The sequence below is a fragment of the Beta vulgaris genome, chromosome 1, assembly GCF_026745355.1.
Source record: "Beta vulgaris subsp. vulgaris cultivar EL10 chromosome 1, EL10.2, whole genome shotgun sequence".
In the NCBI taxonomy this organism is placed as follows: Eukaryota; Viridiplantae; Streptophyta; class Magnoliopsida; order Caryophyllales; family Amaranthaceae; genus Beta; species Beta vulgaris.
The window spans coordinates 30,217,676-30,240,840 of record NC_079202.1 but is presented as its reverse complement, the minus strand read 5'-3'; the positions used below and the strand labels follow the sequence as shown (position 1 = coordinate 30,240,840).

Sequence of the window (23,165 nt, the reverse complement as noted above, 5' to 3'; positions counted from 1 at the left end):
TTTGTATTGCTTGTAGTTCATCAATCAAAGTCAGACAGATTCTACTCCTCACTCAAATCTCACAGACGAACGGACTACATTAAGGTAATTACATATCCACGGTCACCGCTCAATTAAAAGCATAAATTAGTACAATTATCATAAGCATAAAAATATAACCAATATGTAAAATGTTATAATTTTCTTGTTCTGCACCTCTACTTCCTCAAGGAATTCATTTCCCTTTATCAACTTGATCATCTCATGTTTGAGTTCCCAATCATGGTCTTGATCAATCCATTTCCAGAAGTGGCAGCCATTTGATTGCTTGTAGTTCTTGCATGTGATGAACCTTCTACAAGGATTTTTAGCTGTTTTGGAAACCCTTTTTACCATAACCTGGTTGCACCCACATAATATAACTGACTAATGATACATTTCTTCTGCAATTTTTTTTTTTCAGAACACAAGTGCAGATGCAAAGAATTAGAGAATTGGGATGGTTGTGCTAAAGACTTTTTTGTGAAGATAAATCATGTAACAACTAGTTTTTTGAATTGTTCAAAACGATTTCCATGTAGCATTTAAACAGAAAGGAACTAAGTTTCTGATTAAATAAATGCAATGAAGGAACTAAGTTTTTGATTTATTACATGCACTGAAGGATTTAACTTTTTTTTTAGGACTTAACCTTTTGATTGAACTTAGATGAGTTAAATGGATTGAGATTTAACTCTAAATCCTTAAAGGTGAAGGAAAAAAAAGAGAAATACCAAATGTCAAGTTCCGTATTTATGCTTAACTCTAAAATTGTGGTACAAATGAATGTAAATGTATTATGGTTTACACGCTTAGTTGCTAGTAATTTAAACCCAAAACGGTCTAGTCTTTCAACAACGTGGCATGTCTGGTGGAGGAGGTAACATTCTTGATTCCCGCGTTTTACCATTTTTTACTATAAATACCATGTTCATTCCCCATGTAGAGTGACGATCCAAGTGACAATGCACAAACCAAACTCCTGCATTATTGGCAAAAAGACTTGATGAATTAAATGATAAAATTAGTAGTAAATTATTAATCAATGATTTGGATTTTAAAAAAACTAGAGGCCTTTACAAATAAATATATGTACCTGGATTATTAGCTGTAAATCTTATAGCCGTCCAACCATTATAAGGAATAGCAATTGTATTTTGATAAGGAGGATCAAGCAGATTATAATTCAAAGGGTCTTTATCTTTGTCAAAATTTCCGAACCCTGATCCAACGACATAGAAATTATAGCCATGAATGTGCATTGGATGATCAGTTCCAGCAACCACATTAGTCCCTTGAAAAACAAGCTCCACGGTTGCATTATAATCCAGTACTTTCACCTTTGTCCCTCGCTCTGGCAATTGGAACTCTAATGGCAAAATAGGTGCCGTATAATTGAAGTTCAAGGGTGGTTTATCTGGAAAGTTGGTCGTAAATTGACCATTAATCATGTGGTAATAACCCTCAAGTATGTCAATGGTAGGATTAACAAAAGATATATTGTTGACACTCGCAGAAAGACGAGTATTATTAGGCCCCTCGCATGAATTTCCAACCTCGCACGGGAAGGTGTTAATTGACAATGTATAGAAAAGTCTCCTACTAATTTGTAAGGGGACTTCGACAGGGTGATCTTTACTCGCTAAACTCCTAAGCGAGTTGGTAAAGTTTACAGACGCATTTAAATCGTTGGTTGCAGGGAGGATTGGCAATAGAGGAGGTGAATTAGGAGTATAATCACCATAATATTGGATAATTCCAGTAGTTGTAGTGTTATCAATAGGTATGCTTGGTGTGCGTTCGTAAACTCTAGCAGCCATGTAGTAATGGTTAGGAAGGTTGTTGGCCTTAAGAAGGACATCTATTGTTTGCCCAGGAGATATAGTAATGTAATTGCTTGTGAATGGCTTTGTATAGCTTCCATCTGACCCAACAACTGTAAGTTCATGATTTGCTACTCCAAAAAACATCATATTTTGCATCACCGAATTGATTATTCGAAGTAGGTAAGTTTTTCCTTGAACGACCTTCAGCCTAAATGTATCTGCATAAATAATTAGTGTTATTATGTTTTTTTAGAAAACCACAATGAATTTGAAGTAATGGTAGAAAGTTCTTTTTTTCTTTACAGGAATGGTAGAAAGTTCTTAATGATATAAAATTAGCTCAATGCATTCATCAATAATTTATTCGAGCATAGTACTATATAAAGGGCGATAATGATAATGATTCTGTGATTTATTTTGTATGCGTGGAAATTCTTGTGCCAATTTATATTATTGAAGTATTACATAGTAAGCCATAAATATTTTATACTCCATGTGTTTCATTTTAATCTACACACTTACACTTTTCACGCATGCCAATGTAAAACTTTGGGGACATATATCTTTAGTTTTATATTTGTAAAAACTATAAAAAGTACATACTAATAAAATACATGTTATGATGAATCTAACAAGATCTCACATGACTATATTTTCATTTGCATATAAATCACAAATGATGGTCAAAGTGAAATTTGTGAATATTGTAAAATATCAAAGTGTAACAATTAAAATGAAATGGAGGGAATAATACATGACATACTTGCATATACCACTATGTATCACTAATGTAAGTTATGTAACTAGTATCATATACTCCCTCCATTTTAAACTATAAGGCACATAAGATGTTTCAAAAACTATCAATTTCGGATAATAAAAATTATTATGAGAAAATTATAGTATTATAGTATTTTTAAGTCAAAATATAATGGTATCATTTTTATAATTTTTATTTGTCATAATATAATAGATAATTACAACCAACACAAATATACATTATATTTTGAAACAGATGGAATACCTATGTGTAACATATTACTAATAATGGAAAATTAATATTGACGAGCAATTTCCCTGATCGAGCCCCTAGCAAGGATATCTTTTACACATGTTTCTTTTTTCAAGCCCCGTTACACAGATGGATCGGAGATCAATTTAGCTGAAATCATTGCAATATACCAAGCCCTACAAGTTTCCATGAGCAGTGATCGAATTTGGGATCACAACAATTTCCTTTAGTCGGACTCGACAAATGCAGTATAATGAGCAGTGATCGAGTCATCGAGCGCTATAAGGGTGCCTTGGAACTTAAATTTTCAGCGAAAATTTGTATATAATGCGTGGAAAAAATGGTTGATTGGTTGAACATCGTTATCATTCACAAAAGACGAAGTTCGAATGTGATAGCTGATTCTTTGGCACAGAAAGGCTTAGGCTCTGTTTGGTAGGGCGTAAAACATTTTTCCGGAAAACTCTTTTCCTCTATTTTCAGTTTTACATTGTTTGGTTGACAAAAGAGTATAAAACCATTTTTCCTTAGGGTAAAATTACTTTCTCAATGATGGAAAACCATTTTCCTTTCAAAATGAAGGGAAAACTGTCATCTTTATTTCTCTTGTACACTCCTCTCACTATGTCCTTACAATCTCTTTCATTTCATCATTTTTCTTACATGAAACCAAACAATGGAAAACTAATTTTGAAATTTTGTTTTTCATTGTAAATTGTTTTCCATGAAAATTATTTTACACTGAAAATGTTTTACGCCCTACCAAACGGAGCCTTAGTTCGAAACTCTGAATTCCTAGCATGGCTCTAATATAGGTTCTTTTTGGGTCCCCTGTTGTTTCTTCTTCATAATATTATACACTCATAGCGGTTGGACTTATAAGCCTATGATGTACTCTTTCTATTTTATTTTAATTGTTACACTTTGATATTTTACACTATTTACAAATTTCACTTTGATCATCATTTGTGATTTATTTGCAGATTAAAATATAGTCATTGTGGGATCTTGTTAGATTCATCATAACATATATTTTATTAATATGTACTTTTTATAATATTTACAAATACAAAACTAAAAATATATGTCCTCAAAGTTTTGCATTGGCATCCGTAAAAAGTGTAAGTGTGTAGATTAAAATAAAACGGAGGGAGTAATACTTTAAGTTGTACCAAAACTTTTACAGTTTTACTTTATGAATATCCCAAATTATCAAAAAAACAAAGCTCCCTTCTCATCCAGTGAAAATTTTTCTTCATCAATTATATTTGATTGCTTATCAATAATAGAAGCCATCGATCTGATCATCTGATTATCTCAATACATACAAAAACTTTATTTTTATGTTCACAAAAACGAACAAGCCTAGATGTTTACCTTGTTTGGAGCACGGATATAGGTCACCAGGCTGACCATTAATCAAGAAAGAATCAGAAACGTTGGGGTCGCCTCCTGTCCCTAGAAATGCATGGTAAAGCACCTCTATATCGACCTTCCACCATTCTCCTGCATAGCATATCATATTTCTATTAACTACTTCCTCCGTCCCATAATATAGTGTTTGTTTCTTTTTTACACGGTCTCTAAGACGTAACTTTGACCTTTAATATCTTCAATTCCGTATTAATAAAAAAAATATAAAAATTTGATATTATGAAACAACACATTGAGACGAATCTAACAAGATCCCACATGATTATGTTATTTTATATATACAAATGAGAATATTGAGTCAAAGATTTTAAAGTTTGACCCACCAAAAATGAAGTAGGCACTATATTATGGGACGAAGGGAATATCTATTATTATAATAAATGATGATAATGATTAAGATCACAAGGACATGACTAGATTTATCCACTGTATAGATTTGCCACTCTTAATAGGTCATTAAAAATAGTAATTGTTAATCTTGGAGTGAGACAAGTCAAGATTTGGAATAATGTTGCCATTGCAAAATATGCCTGGATTATCACCACAAAATAAAACAATCTCTGGGTGAAATGGATGCATGAGGTATACATTAAAGAAGCTGTGTCTTGGGATTATGAACCACCTATAAATTATTGCTAGTACTGGAAATAGATTTGCAAGATCAAAAATTCACTAGTAGAATAATTGCTTAATGTTGCGGTTTTACCCATACACATCAATATATCACGTAAAAAGAAAAGGTAAAATATAAAATAACCATATTGCTGCGGTTTTCGCCGAAAATTGCAGCAATATGGTTTCAACGGAGAATTTTTGAAAAAAAGTTGACTATATGACCAGACATATTGCTGCGGTTTCTGGCAAGAACTGCAACAATATGTCAAAATAATATTATTGCTGCGGTTTTTAAAAAACCGCAGCAATATACTTTTGAAATTCAAAGCCCAACTAAGTTTCTTTTACTTCTATCATCTAACCTATTGCCGCTCATTTTTCTTCTCTCTCCTCACACACGGTCTTCTCTCCCTCTCTCTCTCCTCACACTCGATCTCCATAACCATTGTCTCCCTCTCTGTCCTCACACTCGATCTCCCATCTCCACCAATCAACCGGCGATTGTTATCGCTTCGGCCGTTCTTGTTAACAACGTCATCACCAACGATTCTTCTACATGACAAGCAGCACTCCGACCGTTCGTCTTCTGCAGCTTCAATTTCGTGCCGGCGTTCGATTTTGTGCCGCCGTCCGGTCTCAATCTTTCACGCGTCCTGTCAATCACACGTCCTCTGAAACTCGTTTGTCCTTCGTTCTTAAATTCTCAAACTCGTTCGTTCGTCCTGCGCCAGTCGGCCCTTCCTTCGTTCATCCGACATTCGTCCTTCCTTCTTATCAGATATGTTTTGTTTTTTTTTTTCGTTTCCTTTTTTCAGTTTTTTTCTCCCATTTTTTTAAGATCTAAATGTCAATTTTTAGTTTTAGGATTTTTATTTTTTTTAATTTTGTTCATTTTTTAGATATGTATGTAGATTTTTTGTTTTAGGATTTGTTGTTTTTCTTAGATCAGTTTCTTATTTTTTTCTAATATATTTTTTGTTTTTATTATATTTTTTGTAATTAGTCAGTTAGTTTTTTTTTGTAATTATTCATATTTGTTGTTTTTCTAATAATTTTTTGTTTTTGTTATATTTAATGTAATTAGTCAGTTAGTTTTTTGTAATTATTCATATTTGCTGTTTTTTTGTAATTATTCATATTTTTTGATTTTATACTCTGGCTTAAATATATTGTATTAATATATTTCAATTTGTATTTTTTATGTTTTTGAATTTTTGTATAATAATTTTTTTTGTCATTAGTTTCAATCAATAGTGTTTTATTTTCTTTTAACCTTTTTGTCTTTCAAATTTGATGGCAAAATGCAAAAAAAAAAAATATTTTTTTTTACCCGTACCAGTACCTATTGTTGCGGTTTTCCCAAGAAACTGCAGCAATATGCCTATTTTTTATTATTAAATACAGCATATTGCTGCGGTTTTCTCCACAAACTGCAGCAATATGCTTTACAAATCTGATATAAAATAAATATAGTGCTGCGGTTTTACCCAAAAACCGTAGCAATATGTTCAAACATTACTGCGGCTTAAAACCGCAGCAATATATTAATTACCTATTGCTGCCTCCTTAAGTGTTGTCCCCTTAATTGATGCGCGGTCAAAACCGCCGCAATAGGCCACATAATGACCTCAGCAATAAGCATTTATTTTACTAGTGATTTATTGGAGCTGCTACATATTGATCAGGAAGTGAAGAGTATGACTCATTTTAGTATTAAAAAAACTTATCAAAGAATGATACGTGAGCAAGTTATTGTTCATTGGGACAAATTAATCTGGAACAGGTAATCTATCTCTAAGCATAGGATGATCTGTTGGTTAGTGACGCATCAGATATTAAGAACAACAGATATCTTGGTTAAGATTGGAGTTATGGATTCTAACCCTTGCTTGCTGTGTGATAATGGACTGGAAAGTCACAGTCACTTATTCTTTCAATGTCCATATACAGTCAAATGTCTTGATATGGTGAAAAAAATGGATGAAACTCTCTGTAGTGCATAATGTTTTTCAAAGGCAGATCCTTTATTTACGGAAGAGCAAAAGATCAGGGATATACATAAGAGTATTCTAGCTGGTGTCTTCAATGGACTTGTTTATTAGTTGTTGTGGGTGAGAAATGAAGCTGCTTGGAATCATGTGGTATGGAGACCAGAAGTCGAGTTTAACATGTTGGAAAAATTAGTTATGTTACGAATTAGCCTTGTACTTCCTCATAAAATCACTCATAAGGAGAAATTGTGGATTGAGAGAATGTTTAGTTGATGTATAGAATTGTCTTGCGCTTCAGTTTAGAGGAGGCCAACCTAGTTGGGTTGTTCTAATTCTGAAGTTAGCTTTGGTTGTAAATATGTTTTTTGGTGATTTATACTGCATCTTACTTAGAAAAAAAAAATCTTGAGTTAGATTTTTCGTTAATTCTCTATTATATAAGTCAAGAGGGGAGCTATGGTGTCTCCTCTTAAAAATACTTATATACCCTTAATCTCAGAAAAAATAATAAAGAAAATATTTTCTTAATTATTTCCTCATTTACAAATATGGATAAAGGAAAGTTATACATTACCATAAAGAAATACATAAAAATGTGTAAAAAGAGAGAACTCACAATTGAAAATATAAATTGATGATTAAATCAATTTTCAAACAATTATAAAAACAAAGATTTATGGAGATTCTTACTATCTAAACTCTCGGTTGCATTAACAATTTCAAATAACATGCATAAATAAACCATAAAATAATTAATAAACTTAGAGAAATTTTTGTTTTGGGCTCACAATCAGTTGAGATAATAAATAATTAAAGATATTAACATACATCATTAGATAATATCAATTTATAATTTTTTTTATTGAAGCACTACTTACCATAGTATTTTCCTAAAAACCTCAATTACTTGTGAAATTAAATTGAACTAACACTATAAAATATGTCGATAAAATATATGTAATTTTTAAATAAATAAGAAACATAACCTAGATCATTGTTTAGAAGGAGAGTTGTTGAATTATCTACCAAATACAAAATAACATATCCTACTCCTACCTCGACATAGTCTTGTCTAGAAAACATTGATCTTTACACTAGAATAATGCAAATAAAAAATAATAACGCTCGTCAATATTCGCCATAAATATTACACTCTTAAGTTAAGTTTTTGACACTTTTTGATGTTAATATTAATATTAATATATTGTCACACGCATCTCGTGAATAAAGTGCCAGTTAAATTATATAAAATTTGAGTAATTTACCCAATGAGTCAACCAAGTTTTATCCAAATCGATATGACATTAATGCAACCTATATCGCATATTAATGTATACATTTCCGAATTTTATCCATTTCACATCACTTACTACACATCCTAAACTAATAAAGTCCCACCAATTCAGTATTCTTTTTCCCTCTGTTTATGGGAGACGACCAACAATAATAAAGTAATATTTTCTTATAAATAGTAATAGCAATTTTGAATATACAGTAATTTATTAAAAACGTAACATTTGATTACAAAGAAATTTATGATTGTTTGTCCACCCCCTTATCTCTTTTATTTTGACAAGTTTTAATTATTATATTCATTATAACTTTATAGGTAATAATGAAAATTCATATAAAAAATAATATATGTTTGAAAATGTAAACATGCAACTTTCTTTACTAAACTATATTAAAATCAATTATATATCACCGGCTATCAAACGGCTAACGATTCGAGATGCAGATATCAAATATTCAAATGAATATATATACCTATGATGATGGGGACTTCAGCATGAGGTTTAGGGAAAGGATAGGTAGATCCGGGCCTAGGATAGATGAGAAAGGCGCCATTTACAGTAGCTCTGGTCCAATTGCTATGAGCATGCCACCAGAGAGTGCCTTCTTCGTGTGCAAGTATTATTTTCTGCCTAAACTTACCTCCTGGTGGAATTGGGCATTGTGTTATATATTCTGGCCCATCATTCCATGGATTTCGAGTCATTGGTGCTCCATGCCTATTGTAAAGTAATAACAAACATTACTATACTATGATGCATCAACATCATACCAACATGGGTGGATATTTCTCGTTAATTATTAAGACATTATTGCATTATGTATGTTTCAATAATTAATACAAGTCTATATGCACGTTGATGTACAAAAAGTATAAATGGAAAAAAAAATAGCTTATAGAATTTATTTCAACACTAAAACAATGATATATTTTTAGTAATTAAATAGTAATTATATTAGAGTATTTTACCGGTGACACCAAAATCTTCAAGTATACAAAAGTATAGTTCTCTTAACATGCTTGTCAATGCATATGTTCAACTATTAATAACACTAATTCTTATAAGTATAAATTATAAAAAGTTGATACTATGAAATTAAATAAAGAGATGACCAATAATGCGGGCAAATTCAGCCTAGACTATGTCGTGGGCCGTGTGGGCCGAGCCTGCAAAAAGCCTGATCTAACACGGCTCGAACCATGAAATTAGTGTGTGGACCGTAGGCCGAACTTTTTGAGCCCTACTCATGAAAGCCCGCTAGTAAAGTCGCCAAGTCCCGGCCACGAAACCCGTCCAAGTAAACCTGGCCCATGAATGGGACCAGCCCAGTCCAAGTAGTTATTCAGCTGAATTGTATATCTTAATCAAATTGTATATATTGTACTCAAATTGCATATATTATAATCCAATCAAATTAAAAAATAATGAAATTATTGTTTATTGTATATATTTTAGTTAATTTTAAAGATTTTATGTAACAATAATAATGAATAATTCCAAGGAATATATAATTTTGAAAAAAAAAATGCCAGCTCGCCAGCCGGCCTGGTCCAGTCCGCTAGGCCCACGAACCATCAGATGCGCTTCCTAAACCGTGAAAAACGATAACAAACCGATGTGAGCCAACATTTTTCAGCCAGCGGACCTTCCCGCCCAACCCGTGCGATGCGTGCGTCAACAACCTTATGTATTAGCTAACTTTGATATATTAAATTATATTCCATCCATTTCATTTTATAGCTCTCCTTTTACTTTCGACATGAGAATTAAGGAAATCATGATTATCATGTACTTGCATTGGAAGTTTTTGAGTTTTTTGGAATTAGTGTCATAAAAAATGAAAAAAATTAAAACATTAAATGGGTGATCATGTAAAAAGAGGAGAGAGAAAGTAAAAATGGTTTTTTATACTCAACCAATGAGATTGAAGGAACATTAAATGAGGGTATCAAAACCTATGTGAAAAGATGGAGAGAGAGAGAGACTAAAAAGTGATGTTTAAAAATGAAAGCGAAAATGAGAACAATATTTTGAGACAGACAAAATGGAATACGAGAATTATAGAATGACACGAAGTGTATACTTTGAAATGAATATAGTAACAGTTATTATGTCATATTGATTATAATTCGCGGTCAAATCTCTATTATATAAGGGAAGGTGGGGAGCAATGATGTCCTCTTTTGAAATGCCTATTTTGCCCCCCTTCTCTTTCTAAATTACAAAAGTAATGTCAAAATCAAAATACCGAAAATAAATTTACAACACTCACTCACAAATCACTTAAAAGAAGAAACTTTACAAATCACGCACCCATACAATTGAGAAAATCACGTTATAAAGATCACGCAAAACACTTAAATAATCAGGAAACTTTATTAAAACTTAAAATTAATATACAAACTAAAAATAATAACCTAGAACGTCAATACATACAAAAATATTTACAAAACTTTACTTACAAATCACTATTCTCAAGAACCATTCACAATTAATGGTGGGTCATGATAAAAAATAGAGGTGTATTTAAGGAAAAAAATTATTTTCTTTTTTATAGTGTTTCCTATATATAATGAACTTTTACATATATTTGGACGTATATTTTTCTATTATATAATAGCGATAAATTATCAAGGTAAACAGGTTTATATAAAATATCATTCAAGAATTAAAGTACAACATATCTCTATTATATAAGGGAAGGGGGGAGCTATGGTGTCCCCGAATGAAGAGACTATCTTACCCCCTTTCCATTCTAAATTACAAATTCATTTACAAATCAAAAGGGACTTCAAACAAAAATATCAAAAATATAATTATAATAATCACTCACAAGTTAACTAAAATAATAAAATTGCATAATTTACGTTATGCAAATCACTAAAATGAGGAAACTTTACAAAAACTTAAAAATTTACTTACAAACTACAACCTATGAAAAAATTGACTTGAAATCAAAGTGTCTACTTTCTTTACAATTTATGAAGTACTGTACTTAATTAAAATATCAACTAAAAAATTATAATATTAGAAATCATAAATAAATTCAAATTTTTTTTTATTTTATTCATAGAATTTAACTTTGAAAAGTAAAAAAAAAACAAAAAAAAATGGTGAGAGACTTAAGTGACAGGAACTAAACCAATCAAATTTTGCAACTAAAAACAATTATACTTTGTATGTCTAATGTTCAAATTTTGACTCTTATGCCGAAGAAAATTAAATTTATGTTCGAAAAAAATTCAAGCACGCATCGCGTGCAGAAAATTCTAGTATCTATAAGGGGAACCCAAAATATTATTATGTCATATAATTATGTGGGATGGAGGGAATATATTACATCATTGTTGGAAATAAAATTATTGAACCAATCGGATATTAATAGATGCGATTAGATTTGATTCTAAGGCTGGACTCTTAATCATTGGTTTATAAGATATGAAGAAAAAAAAACAAGCACTTTTTTTTTAATTAGTTAAACACAGAAAAGACTAAAGAAGAACTGAACCCCACTGTAACAATCTTTTTTTTGATACGGATCCGTTAGTTTAATCTAACCAAAATATTCAATATTAGGAGTAGCAGGTAAGGAATTATCAACATTTTGAATATCGATGCCAAAAAGAAAACATTTTGATTATCGATGCCAAAAAATAAAAGAACATTGTGAAAGTAGTAGAAGTAAAAGAAAATGATACCAGTGGATGGTGACATTGTAATTGCCTCTGTTAATGACATCGACGATAAATGTATCCCCTCTGTGAACACGTATAGTTGGCCCCGGAAATTGCCCATTCACCGTTAAAATCTTCTTTGTGCTACACAATCGTCTGTATTTTGCTTCCTTTAGCTACATTTATGATAATATCAAATTTCTAATTAGTTTTGATTATTTTCATGTAATTCTATCCATGTAGGATATAGAGACATAGAAACTTTATTTAAGACTGTTCAATCGTGTTAGATAACTTTAGCGTCTGGAATAAGTCAAAACTTTAATTAATTTTTTGTTTGATGAAGTAGTGTTTGGAGTAGCTTTTGGTGTTTGAACTAATATTTTTGAAAAAAATAAAAAAATAAGCTTTTGGAATAGCATGTGAAGATTGAATATTTAGCTTATTGTTGTTATTTATTTAAACTAACAACTAGTTTACCAAACATTATTTATCACAATTCACAAAAGTTATATATTTTCAAAATCAAACTCTAACAGAGTAACAACAACTAATATCTCACCGTTGACAAAATGTATAACAGTTAACTACTTCTACATCTAAAAGCTACCGCAACAAATACTTCTACAGCTAAAAGCTACCGCAACAAATACTTCTACAGCTAAAAGCTACAACAATAGCTACTTTTGCCTAACAGGCCTGGATAAGATTTATTGTAACTCTTAGTTATCATACTGCAATATTACTATATACTCCCTCTAGCTACTCTTATTTCGTGGTTCCACTTTAACTTTTGGACTATTCATAAAGGCCACTTCCACCTTATCGACTAATATACAAAAAAAAAAAACAAGAAAATATATCATGTTATTGGAGCTTTCTCAAAGCTCAAGTTCGTTGATCTCAACATTTTATAAATTTTGACGGTAAAAATTCTGTATCGATAAATTTGAAAATAAAGATGGAATAATTATATGAAAAATAGAGAGAATTTTACACTACTTTTGCTAAGTAAGTTGAAAAGTGGTAAAACCCCTTTTATGAGAACTCCAATTTAAATGCATTCTTATTATAAAAGATATGTGACGAAAACTGCGAACGTTCTCAATTTCTCATGCAAAAGTTAAATAATTGAATGATTTATTAACCATGTAAATTTTTTTTTTTTTTTGAAAGAATTAAACATGTAAATGATGATCAGATGATCCTTGTGAGAGATATATAAATGTTTTACTGGTAAAAACATTCTATCTTGCGCAGCTGATGCCTTTACACAATTTTCTCCACAAGCGTTAACCAATCTATTGAGTTAGCTATCTTTGGCAACTCTTATATTGATTGATGTAATCTAGTTTGGGAAGAATCCCTAGTTTCCATATAGCTTGTACTATATATTCTGGAGCAAAAGTAATACAAAGGCACGCAAAATATTAACCTAAAATTCTACATGGTATCAGGCTAGTTAGCCGTCCCCTTTCTCTTCACCATGACTGGTGCTTCGAACGAGGTGGCTCCTCCACCGCCGCCTACCATTACTCCAACATCTCCATATTTTCTTGGCCCTCAAGATAGACCGGGCGATTTTATTACCCCCACCCGACTTACTGCCGACAACTATGATCATTGGGCCTCTGACGTGCAAATGGCTCTTGAAGCCCGCCGGAAGTGGGTATTTTTAGATGGAACCATCTCTTCTCCGTCTCCGCCCTGTACCCCGTCGGATTGGAGCACTATCCAAGCAATGCTTATCTCATGGATCATGAACACCATCTCTCCTGAAATTAAAGGTACGCTTTCGAAATATCGTGACGTAAGAAAATTATGGGACTCTTTAAAAGCACGATTTGCCATGGCTAACGGACCTCGCATTCATCAACTCAAGTCTTCTTTGGCTCGTTGTGAGCAAACTAAGTCCATGACTATTGCATCTTATTTTGGCAAACTGACTTCTTTGTGGGAAGAATTACATAATCATGAACCTCTTATTGAATGTAAATGTTGTAGTTCTTGTTCTGCCGGTCAATTACATGAGGAACGTCGTGCTACTAGTAAACTTCATGAATTTTTAATGGGCCTCGACTCGGATTACTATAACACTGTGCGTTCTAACATTCTCTCTCAGGATCCTTTGCCCACCCTTGATAGGGCCTATCAACTGCTTGTGCAAGCAGAACGTGTCCGTCTCTCTAAAGCTCTTCCGGCTGAACCACCTGATGTGGTTAGTTTTGCGGTTCGTACCGCTTCTCGCGGCAGCGTCAGTTCGTCCTCCTCTCAGGCTCGTCCTCGTGCTCGTGAAGACAAGTCTCATCTCACATGTTCCCACTGTAAAAAGACCGGCCATGAGAAAAGCTCCTGTTTTGAAATTCATGGCTATCCTCCTTGGTGGGAGGATCGCAAGTTGGCTACGGCCAGTCGCGGGGTAAGTCGCCCATCTACCGCACCTTCTACTGCTGCTCGCCCGCGCGAGCCTGTGCGGGCCAATGCTACTGCTGTAGCTTCTGCCGAGGCTGCTCCGGGTGTGGTTCTCGGGGCTGCTGCTGCCTCTTCATCCCTATTTACGGCGGATCAATGGAAGGCGCTAGCGGGACTCCTTGGTAATAAAATTTCAGATGACCGCCTTCATGGTATGTTTTCTTTTACCGATTGGATTGTCGACACTGGGGCCTCTAATCATGTTACAGGAGATGCTTCTCTTTTATTTGATATCACTTGTATTTCTGATTGTCCGGTGGGCTTACCTAATGGTGCTATTGTCATGGCCACGCAAGAGGGTTCAGTTCGTCTTTCGGATACTCTCACTCTCACTCATGTTTTATATGTGCCTCATTTACATTGTAATTTACTTTCTGTTTCTCAGTTAACTGCGACCATGGATTGTATTGTTCAATTCAATTCTGATGTTTGTGTTATCCAGGACCCGTCGAGGAATCTGATTGGAACAGCGGCTAGGCGAAATGGACTCTACTACTTTGGAGTTGGGAATTCTATGCATCATGTCTCAGTTGGCGAGGTTTCTGACTCCTTGGATCTTTGGCATCATCGCATGGGTCATCCTTCCGAGAAAATTGTCAAGTTACTTCCCCCTGTTCGTCATTTGCAGGGTAGTTTAAATAAAGGTTGTGAGGTGTGTTTTCTTGCTAAACATCCTCGCACTAAATTTCCCATTAGTGAAAATAAAGCTAGTCGTATTTTTGGCAAGGTTCATTGTGACTTGTGGGGCCCATATAAACATGTTTCTTCTTGTGGTGCTAGATATTTTTTAACTTTGGTGGATGATTATTCTAGAGCTGTATGGGTTTATTTGTTAATTGATAAAACTGAAGTATTCTCTATGTTTATGGCCTTTATTGCTATGATTGATCGTCAATTCTCTCAAACCATTCAAATTGTGCAAAGTGATAATGGCACTGAATTCAATTGTCTAAAAGATTATTTCACTGCTCATGGTATTCTTTTTCAAACCTCATGTGTTCACACTCCTCAACAAAACGGGAGGGTTGAACGTAAACATCAGCATATCTTGAATGTGGGTAGAGCACTTCGTTTTCATGCCAATCTTCCTATCTATTTTTGGGGTGAAAGTATCTTAACCGCAGCTCACCTCATTAATCGCACACCCACACCTCTACTTAACAACAAAACTCCTTATGAACTCTTGTTTAATCATCCTCCTTCCTATGAGTCTATTAAGGTGTTTGGTTCATTATGCTTTGCTTATAATCATCGCTCTAAGGGCGATAAATTTGCAAGTCGGAGTCGAAAATGTATGTTTGTGGGTTACCCTCTTGGGAAAAAGGGCTGGAAATTGTTTGATCTAGATAGTAAGGATTTTTTTGTTTCCCGAGATGTCAAATTTTTTGAAGGCACCTTTCCTTTTTGTGATCCTGAGGCTGCCAACATTGACCCTTATACTCTGGTTACTCACTATGATGATGTTCACTATGATTTTGCTGACTTCGACTTAACCTCACAAAATGATCCTCCACATACTACATTAACCTCACAAAATGATCCTCCACAAAATGCACCTCCACAAAATGAGCCTTCTTCCACTGTTTCAACACCAAATGACCCCATTTCACCACAAAATGATTCGTCTCCTCCTCTTACAACCAACCAGCCCACTTCTCCTCTCCCTGCTACCACGCCTCATCACTCCACTACCGAAGCCCAGCCCAGTTTTACCGAAGGCGCTGCTTCCTCAAACCCAGACCCCTCTTCCCTTATTCACACGGACTCCACTTCGGATCAGCCTTCTTCGGCCCACAAACACATACCTTCATCACCCTTACCGGCCCATACCACTACTCTCTCGGACTCTTCTCCGCTTGGGCCCGATTCTGGGCCTGTTGCACCACCCCCTGATTTAGGCCGCGGCTTACGTACTCGGACTCCCTCCGTTCTTCTTCGAGATTATGTTACCAACTCCATTACTGTAGAGAGTCCATCTTCGCCTTCGTCTGCTCCTCTGCATTCCTCCGGTACGTCCTATCCTATAGCACATTACATTAATTGTCAAAGTTTCTCTGTGAAATATCGAAAGTTTATTGCTAATGTCACATCTATTACAGAACCCAAATCTTTTAAAGAGGCTATGCAGGATGCTGGTTGGCGACGATCCATGAATGATGAAATTCGGGCCTTGGAAGATAATGGCACTTGGACTATGGAGTCTCTTCCTCCTGGCAAACGAGCTCTTGGTTGTCAGTGGGTTTATCGTAACAAGTTTGATTCTAATGGGAACTTGGATCGTCAAAAATCTCGATTGGTTGTTCTTGGAAATCATCAGAAAGAAGGCATTGACTACACCGAAACCTTTGCGGCCGTGGCTAAAATGGTCACTGTTCGTGCGTTTCTTGCCATTGCTGCTGCTAAAAATTGGGAGTTACATCAGATGGACGTTCATAACGCCTTTCTTCATGGTGATCTGGAGGAAGAAGTTTACATGAAGCTTCCTCCCGGTTTCGAATCCTCCCAGCCCAACTTGGTTTGTCGACTTCGAAAATCTCTTTATGGTCTTAAACAGGCCCCTCGGTGTTGGTTCGCTAAACTTGTTTCCGCTTTGAAGGGGTATGGCTTCCTGCAATCTTACTCTGATTATTCTTTATTCACTCTCACTAGTGGTTCGGTTCAGATCAATGTTTTGGTTTATGTGGATGATCTCATTGTTGCTGGGAATGATTCCAGTGCTCTTTTGGCATTTAAATCTTATCTCTCTGATTGCTTTAAGATGAAGGATTTGGGTCCATTGAAATATTTTCTTGGTATTGAGGTTGCCCGCAGTGCCTCCGGCTTGTTTCTCTGTCAGCGCAAATACACTCTGGACATTATTTCTGAAGCAGGTCTTCTTGGCTCTAAACCTGCTGGTTTCCCGATTGAGCAGAATCATCATCTTGGTCTTGCTACTGGTGCCTTACTTGATGATCCTGAGTCCTACCGACGCCTGGTTGGTCGACTTGTATATCTTGCTGTCACTCGTCCTGACTTGGCTTATTCTGTCCACATTTTGTCACAATTTATGCAGGCTCCTCGTACTGATTACTGGGATGCTGCTTTGCGAGTTGTTCGCTATCTCAAGGGTACTCCTGGTCAGGGTATCCTTTTACGTGCTGACAGTGACCTCACTCTTTCTGGATGGTGTGATTCTGATTGGGCGGCTTGTCCTCTTACCCGTCGCTCCATTACTGGTTGGCTCGTGTTTCTTGGTGCTTCTCCCATTGCTTGGAAGACCAAGAAACAAGCCACTGTGTCTCGCTCTTCCGCCGAGGCAGAATACCGCTCAATGGCGGCTATTACTTGTGAATTAAAGTGGCTCAAAGGTCTGCTCCTGAGTTTGGGTATTCATCACCCCACTGCCATTCGTCTCTTCTGTGACAGTCAATCCGCTCTTCACCTTGCTAAAAATCCGGTTTTTCATGAGCGCACGAAACACATTGAGGTTGATTGTCACTTTGTGCGTGATGCTATTACTGATGGTCTCATTGCTCCTTCCTATGTTCATACTAGTACTCAGCTCGCTGACATCTTTACTAAAGCTCTTGGCAAGCTTCAGTTTGACACTTTACTTAGCAAGTTGGGCATTTTTGATCCCCATGCTCCAACTTGAGGGGGGGTATTGAGTTAGCTATCTTTGGCAACTCTTATATTGATTGATGTAATCTAGTTTGGGAAGAATCCCTAGTTTCCATATAGCTTGTACTATATATTCTGGAGCAAAAGTAATACAAAGGCACGCAAAATATTAACCTAAAATTCTACACAATCAGTTTTCAAACTCATAAAACATTATCTCCCTTACCTGAAATCTATGCAAAATTCTTAGGTATATAAAAGAGAAGAGAAACCAACAAAGTCGTGTCTACGTTGAGGTAAAAGTTATAATGGAGCTATGTTAGGCAACCAAAGATAATATCGATGTATATCCTTATTTGTGAGTCCTTAATTGACTTTACTTGATGTAATATATCTCTATTATATAAGTAAAGGGGAGTTATGGTGTTACCCAATGAAATTTCTTTTTGTCCTTAATTAAATATATACTTAATTGGATATTCAGATTCTGTACAATTATATCCTTTTTTAATTTAAAGATGGGTCAAAATTCCAATAATAAACTAAATAAGCATGAACAAAGTAACTTGACATAATGAGAAAAATGGTTACTCGATAAAAAAATTACAAATTTAATTTGAGTGCAAAATTTTAAATTTAAATGTTTATCTCGATTTCTAAACACTTTATAGATTACAGTAGTTTGTATAGCAATAATCATAAATCACACTTCTATAATTATATTTTGATGAAATTTATTAAGAATAGAGCCAAACAATCGACGCACGCATCGCGTGCATAGAAGATTAGTCTATTATATAAGTCAAGAGAGGAAGCCTGGTGTCTCCATTTAAAATGATCAGAATACTCTCTAATAATTTAAAACAATGTTTTCTTTTTATAAAAAAAATAGAATAAATGCAATTTGCCATATGAGTAAGTAAAAAATGGAATATGCAATCACCATTAATAACTTGACAAAATAGATTGACACGATCAATTCACAAAATTAAGTAGAATCTTCAATCAAAAAAAGTTAGTGATATATCATGACAACATAATACTTGTATTTACAAATCAAAGTTCAAACAATATGGTTTTTTAACATTTATAATAGTAAAAAAAAACTATACTAACTCACTGATAAGGAATTATTGAATCATCGACCAAATTTTTCAATGACGGTATTGAACAGTTTAAAGTCGATCAGAGTCAATTTAAAAAGATAAACACATCTACGAAATAACCTCAATAACTTACGTCACTACTATAATAATTTTTAGATTAAAAAAAAAAAACGTGTACATTTGTATATATAACTACATAAGGTTGTTGACGCACGCATCGCATGCATATGCGACTAGTATATTATGTGGAAAAGGAATGAAAGAGATAACACAATTTAAACCTAAACCTTTTTGTGATGCATGGGACGAGAACCAATGTGACATGAAGGACACGTGTCTAAATCTGATCCAATCCTTCTTTCTAAGTGGAATATTTAGGGTCGGGTATGAGAGCCTTGTGCTACATCCACACTTAAAGCCCCATAGGCTCTTGTGTGAAGAGGGTAATAGAGTATAATATTATTCCTGGACGCCACATGATTTATGATCTATTAACTCAGAGCTACTCTCTGAGTATACGCATGGTATACCGTCCTCTACGGCTCTACCTTCTTTTTGGGAGGTCCTCAGTTCGATCCCATGCAAGAGCATTTTAGCTCTTGGGGCTAGAAAATGGGTTTGGGCTAGTGCTAGACTTGCACTATAACTTTATGGTAATGATCGAATGTCTACTTCATGATGTTGCTGTTGGCCGTTGGGACATGGGGGTAAGGGAAAAACTAGAAAAATGATATGCAAATTAAAAACATACCTCAAAACGGTAGTGTTTCAAAGCAAGGGACTGATGGTAGCCATGAAAGAAAAAGATACAGAATATGACAATTTTGAAACTGCACAACTTCATTTCTACGAAAATTTTCCTACACAAAACTTCCTTAATTCTATATATTGGTACCTTACGGATTAGGATGTGTTAGAGAACTTGAGGCTCTCTCTATATATAGCCATATATATGCATGCAGCCAACGAGGAAACTTAACAAATGAATTTTGAACTTCAACTCTATACCAAATCGTGAAGATAAACCATGACAATTATTAGATGTTTAAGTTTACTATTTGCTGGCAAAAGAAAAAAAAAACGTTTTGTTTCTTTTTCTTTTTCCTTGAGAAAAACAAAATTGATTCTTCTCCTTGGGCCAATTTATCTCGGAAGATAATTTTATTTTTAATAGGAAATATAAATTATATTAATTCAAAGTCGTATGTCATCTTACTCATCTACAATTAATATAAAAGAAAAACGGAATACTACCTAATATGATCAAATAAAGTTTCTCTACCATATAACTACGATTATAATGAACCATATCTGATAATAGGTTATAGTTCTTGCTTGTTCGTTGAATTGTGCAGCCTTATATGAGAGTCTATCATTTTGACATAATTTTGAGATAAAATCTCTTTGTTGGGTCATGTAGATAGAGTACGAAAATACAATACTAAATTGTAGAGCAAATCAATGAAATCATCAATAAACTGAATCTTTGCCATATCTCAGATGAACCAAATTTTAAACGCTATTATAAACTCCAAATTCACAGTAAGGGAAAGAAAGAACGTAATAATTAGTTAAAACAGTGAGAAAAAGTATGACTATTAATAATAAATAGACAAACTATACGAGTGCATAAAAGTGGAAATTAAAGTTACTACCATCCAAGACCAAGAGGATGGTAAATTGGTGATAGTTCCAAATTGACTAAAAAAAATTAAGTTTTTTTTTTTTAGAAAGATAATGGAGAGAAAGAGGCGGCTAATCAGATAATTGACAGGTTAGAATTGACAGGCGGCCAACAGAGAGGTTTCGTGTAAGTACGTAAATGCAGTATTGCCAATGCTCAAAGTCAAATTTTAGACTTTGATTGTAGGAAACTATAAGTACTATAAAGCGGAATTTCATGAATTAAATTCATAAGCACTTAAAACAGGATCACATGCATATACAATTAAGGATCACATACAAGTTTAGAAATAACCTTTGTAGCGTGTTTTCCACAAAGTCTGAATAACCCGGATTGAGAATCTCAGATGTGATTCCTCTACTTAGTCCACCAACCCAGATCAACACTCCACCAATGCTAGTTGGAAAGGAAGAAAACTTCTTCTTTGGTTTCTTGGAGTATAACGTGACTTTTGAAGAGAGGGAACAGGAGAGAGAAAATAATAAGAGAATAAACTAATGTATTTTCTTTTCTGCCTAACCCTATATATATATATATATTTAGGTCAGAATTCTCTCCTTTTCCCCTCTCTTGGCCGGCCACCCTAGGGACCTCTTGGGCTCTAGGTTTCTTTTGTTGATCCAAGTTTAATGTGTGACCTTGTAGGATCCGTTACATTGGGCTTCGGGTTTATTTATTTACTAATCCGAAGTTCTATAGCTTTCTCTAGCAAGACGTATAGACGACCCAATATAACGAACTTATTATTTCTATAATACGATCCATTATATATTAGTAATTGCATTTAAGTCGAGGACATAAATCCTTCAATCTCCAACTTGTCCAAGACGAGTGTGCAATGTTTTTATTCCTCAAGTCTCTTAATGTCTTAATTTGATAGTATGATCATATTTTTATATAATCCATACTAGCTTTCAAATTATTTCTTGAAATCCGAGTTCAATTTGTCCAACAAATGATCATCGAATGATCCATTTGAGCACGGCCATGCATTTTTAATTTTTCACTCTTCAAGGGGCCAAGACACCTATCCTATCTCATATAGGATGACTTTTCCAATCTTGTAGTAACCAATACTCCCACTCAACTTTTAGCACAACCTGAATGCTGCCTTCATAGTCCCCTTTTACAGCATGACGTTTAACAGTATCAAAGTTATACCAATCATTGGGCTAAGTAATGTTCCACTCATGTCTCAGGAATCTACTAACATATTTCGAAGTTACAAAACTTCTAAGTAGGTCAAGTTCGACTATGTATCAACTATACATATCCATATGATTGATTAAACATCTCTATGTTTCCATAGCCCATGAAACGGCGCTATCAATCAATCTTATATGCTAATCCCTTTATTAAGTCATTTATGTCCAATTTAATGACTTAGATTAAGAACTTCAATATTCTATGAATTCTGTTCACTTATGGTGTTTCATTCATCAAATCACATATTTGACAATACCATAGAATTCAAGATATATTTTGGAGATTTTATTTAAGACCAAACCAAAATTAAATAAGACAAAATTTATTATTATAAACATAAACAGCAAAACCATGTCTTTACATTGTAATAAGTTTCTCTAAACCTAGTACAATCTAAAGCCACTCTAACATTTGCTTCAAGCCTATAGCCCTAGCGTGACACTCATGCTTGGGTTGAGGTAGCGGTTTAGTTAGCGGATTAGCCACGTTCTCATCCATATGAACTTTGCTTTGAGCTCTTCCAGCTCACTACTACTCCATTTAGACAAAAGAAATACCCTGACTGAGAGCGGTAATCATCTTTGTCGATTTGGAAGTTTGCATCAATATAACCTTCAACAACCAACTCACTTTGTCCCCCATATACTAAGAACATAGCTTTAGTCCTCCTCAAGTACTTAAGGATGCTCTTAGCTGTAGTCCAGTGTGCTTCTCCTGGATTTGCTTGGAACATACTACATATGCTTAAGGCATATGCAATATCTGGTCGAGTACTTATCATCCATACATGATAGACCCTATAGCCGAAGCATAAGGAATGCTACTCATTCGCTTTAACTATCAGGCTCAGTGGGCACTGACTCTTGCTAAGCGATATGCCATGTGACATGGGAACGAAACCTCTCTTCGAGTTTTCCATGTTGAACTTGTAAGAACCTTATCAATATAAGTTCTTGACTTAGCCCAATCATCCTTTGAGACCTAACCTAATGGATTTTGATTCCCAGTATGTACTCAGCTTCTCCAAGGTCCTTCATAGAGAAACAACTCTTTAACCATTCCTTGACTGACTCAAGCATTGGTATGTCGTTTCCCATGATTAGTATGTCATCTACATACAGAACCAAGAAGACTAAGCTGCTCCCACTAAACTTCTTGTAAACACAAGACTCTTCTTCGCTTTTGATGAAACCAAATTGTTTGATTGCCTCATCAAACGAAGATTCCAGCTC

At 34.5% G+C, this 23,165-nt stretch overlaps 1 protein-coding gene across 1 annotated transcript; it reads right to left on the bottom strand.

Moving 5' to 3' along the window:
* Positions 1–815: 815 nt before the first annotated feature.
* Positions 816–19,966, bottom strand: LOC104905698 (laccase-14). The gene is made up of 6 exons (XM_010694308.4): positions 19,795–19,966; positions 11,890–12,041; positions 8,664–8,908; positions 4,234–4,362; positions 1,115–2,062; positions 816–1,000 (listed from the first exon to the last, which is right to left on the bottom strand). The coding sequence occupies exons 1-6, from the start codon at positions 19,885–19,887 to the stop codon at positions 870–872; spliced, it is 1,698 nt and encodes a 565-aa protein (XP_010692610.1). The 5' UTR covers positions 19,888–19,966; the 3' UTR covers positions 816–869.
* Positions 19,967–23,165: the final 3,199 nt, after the last annotated feature.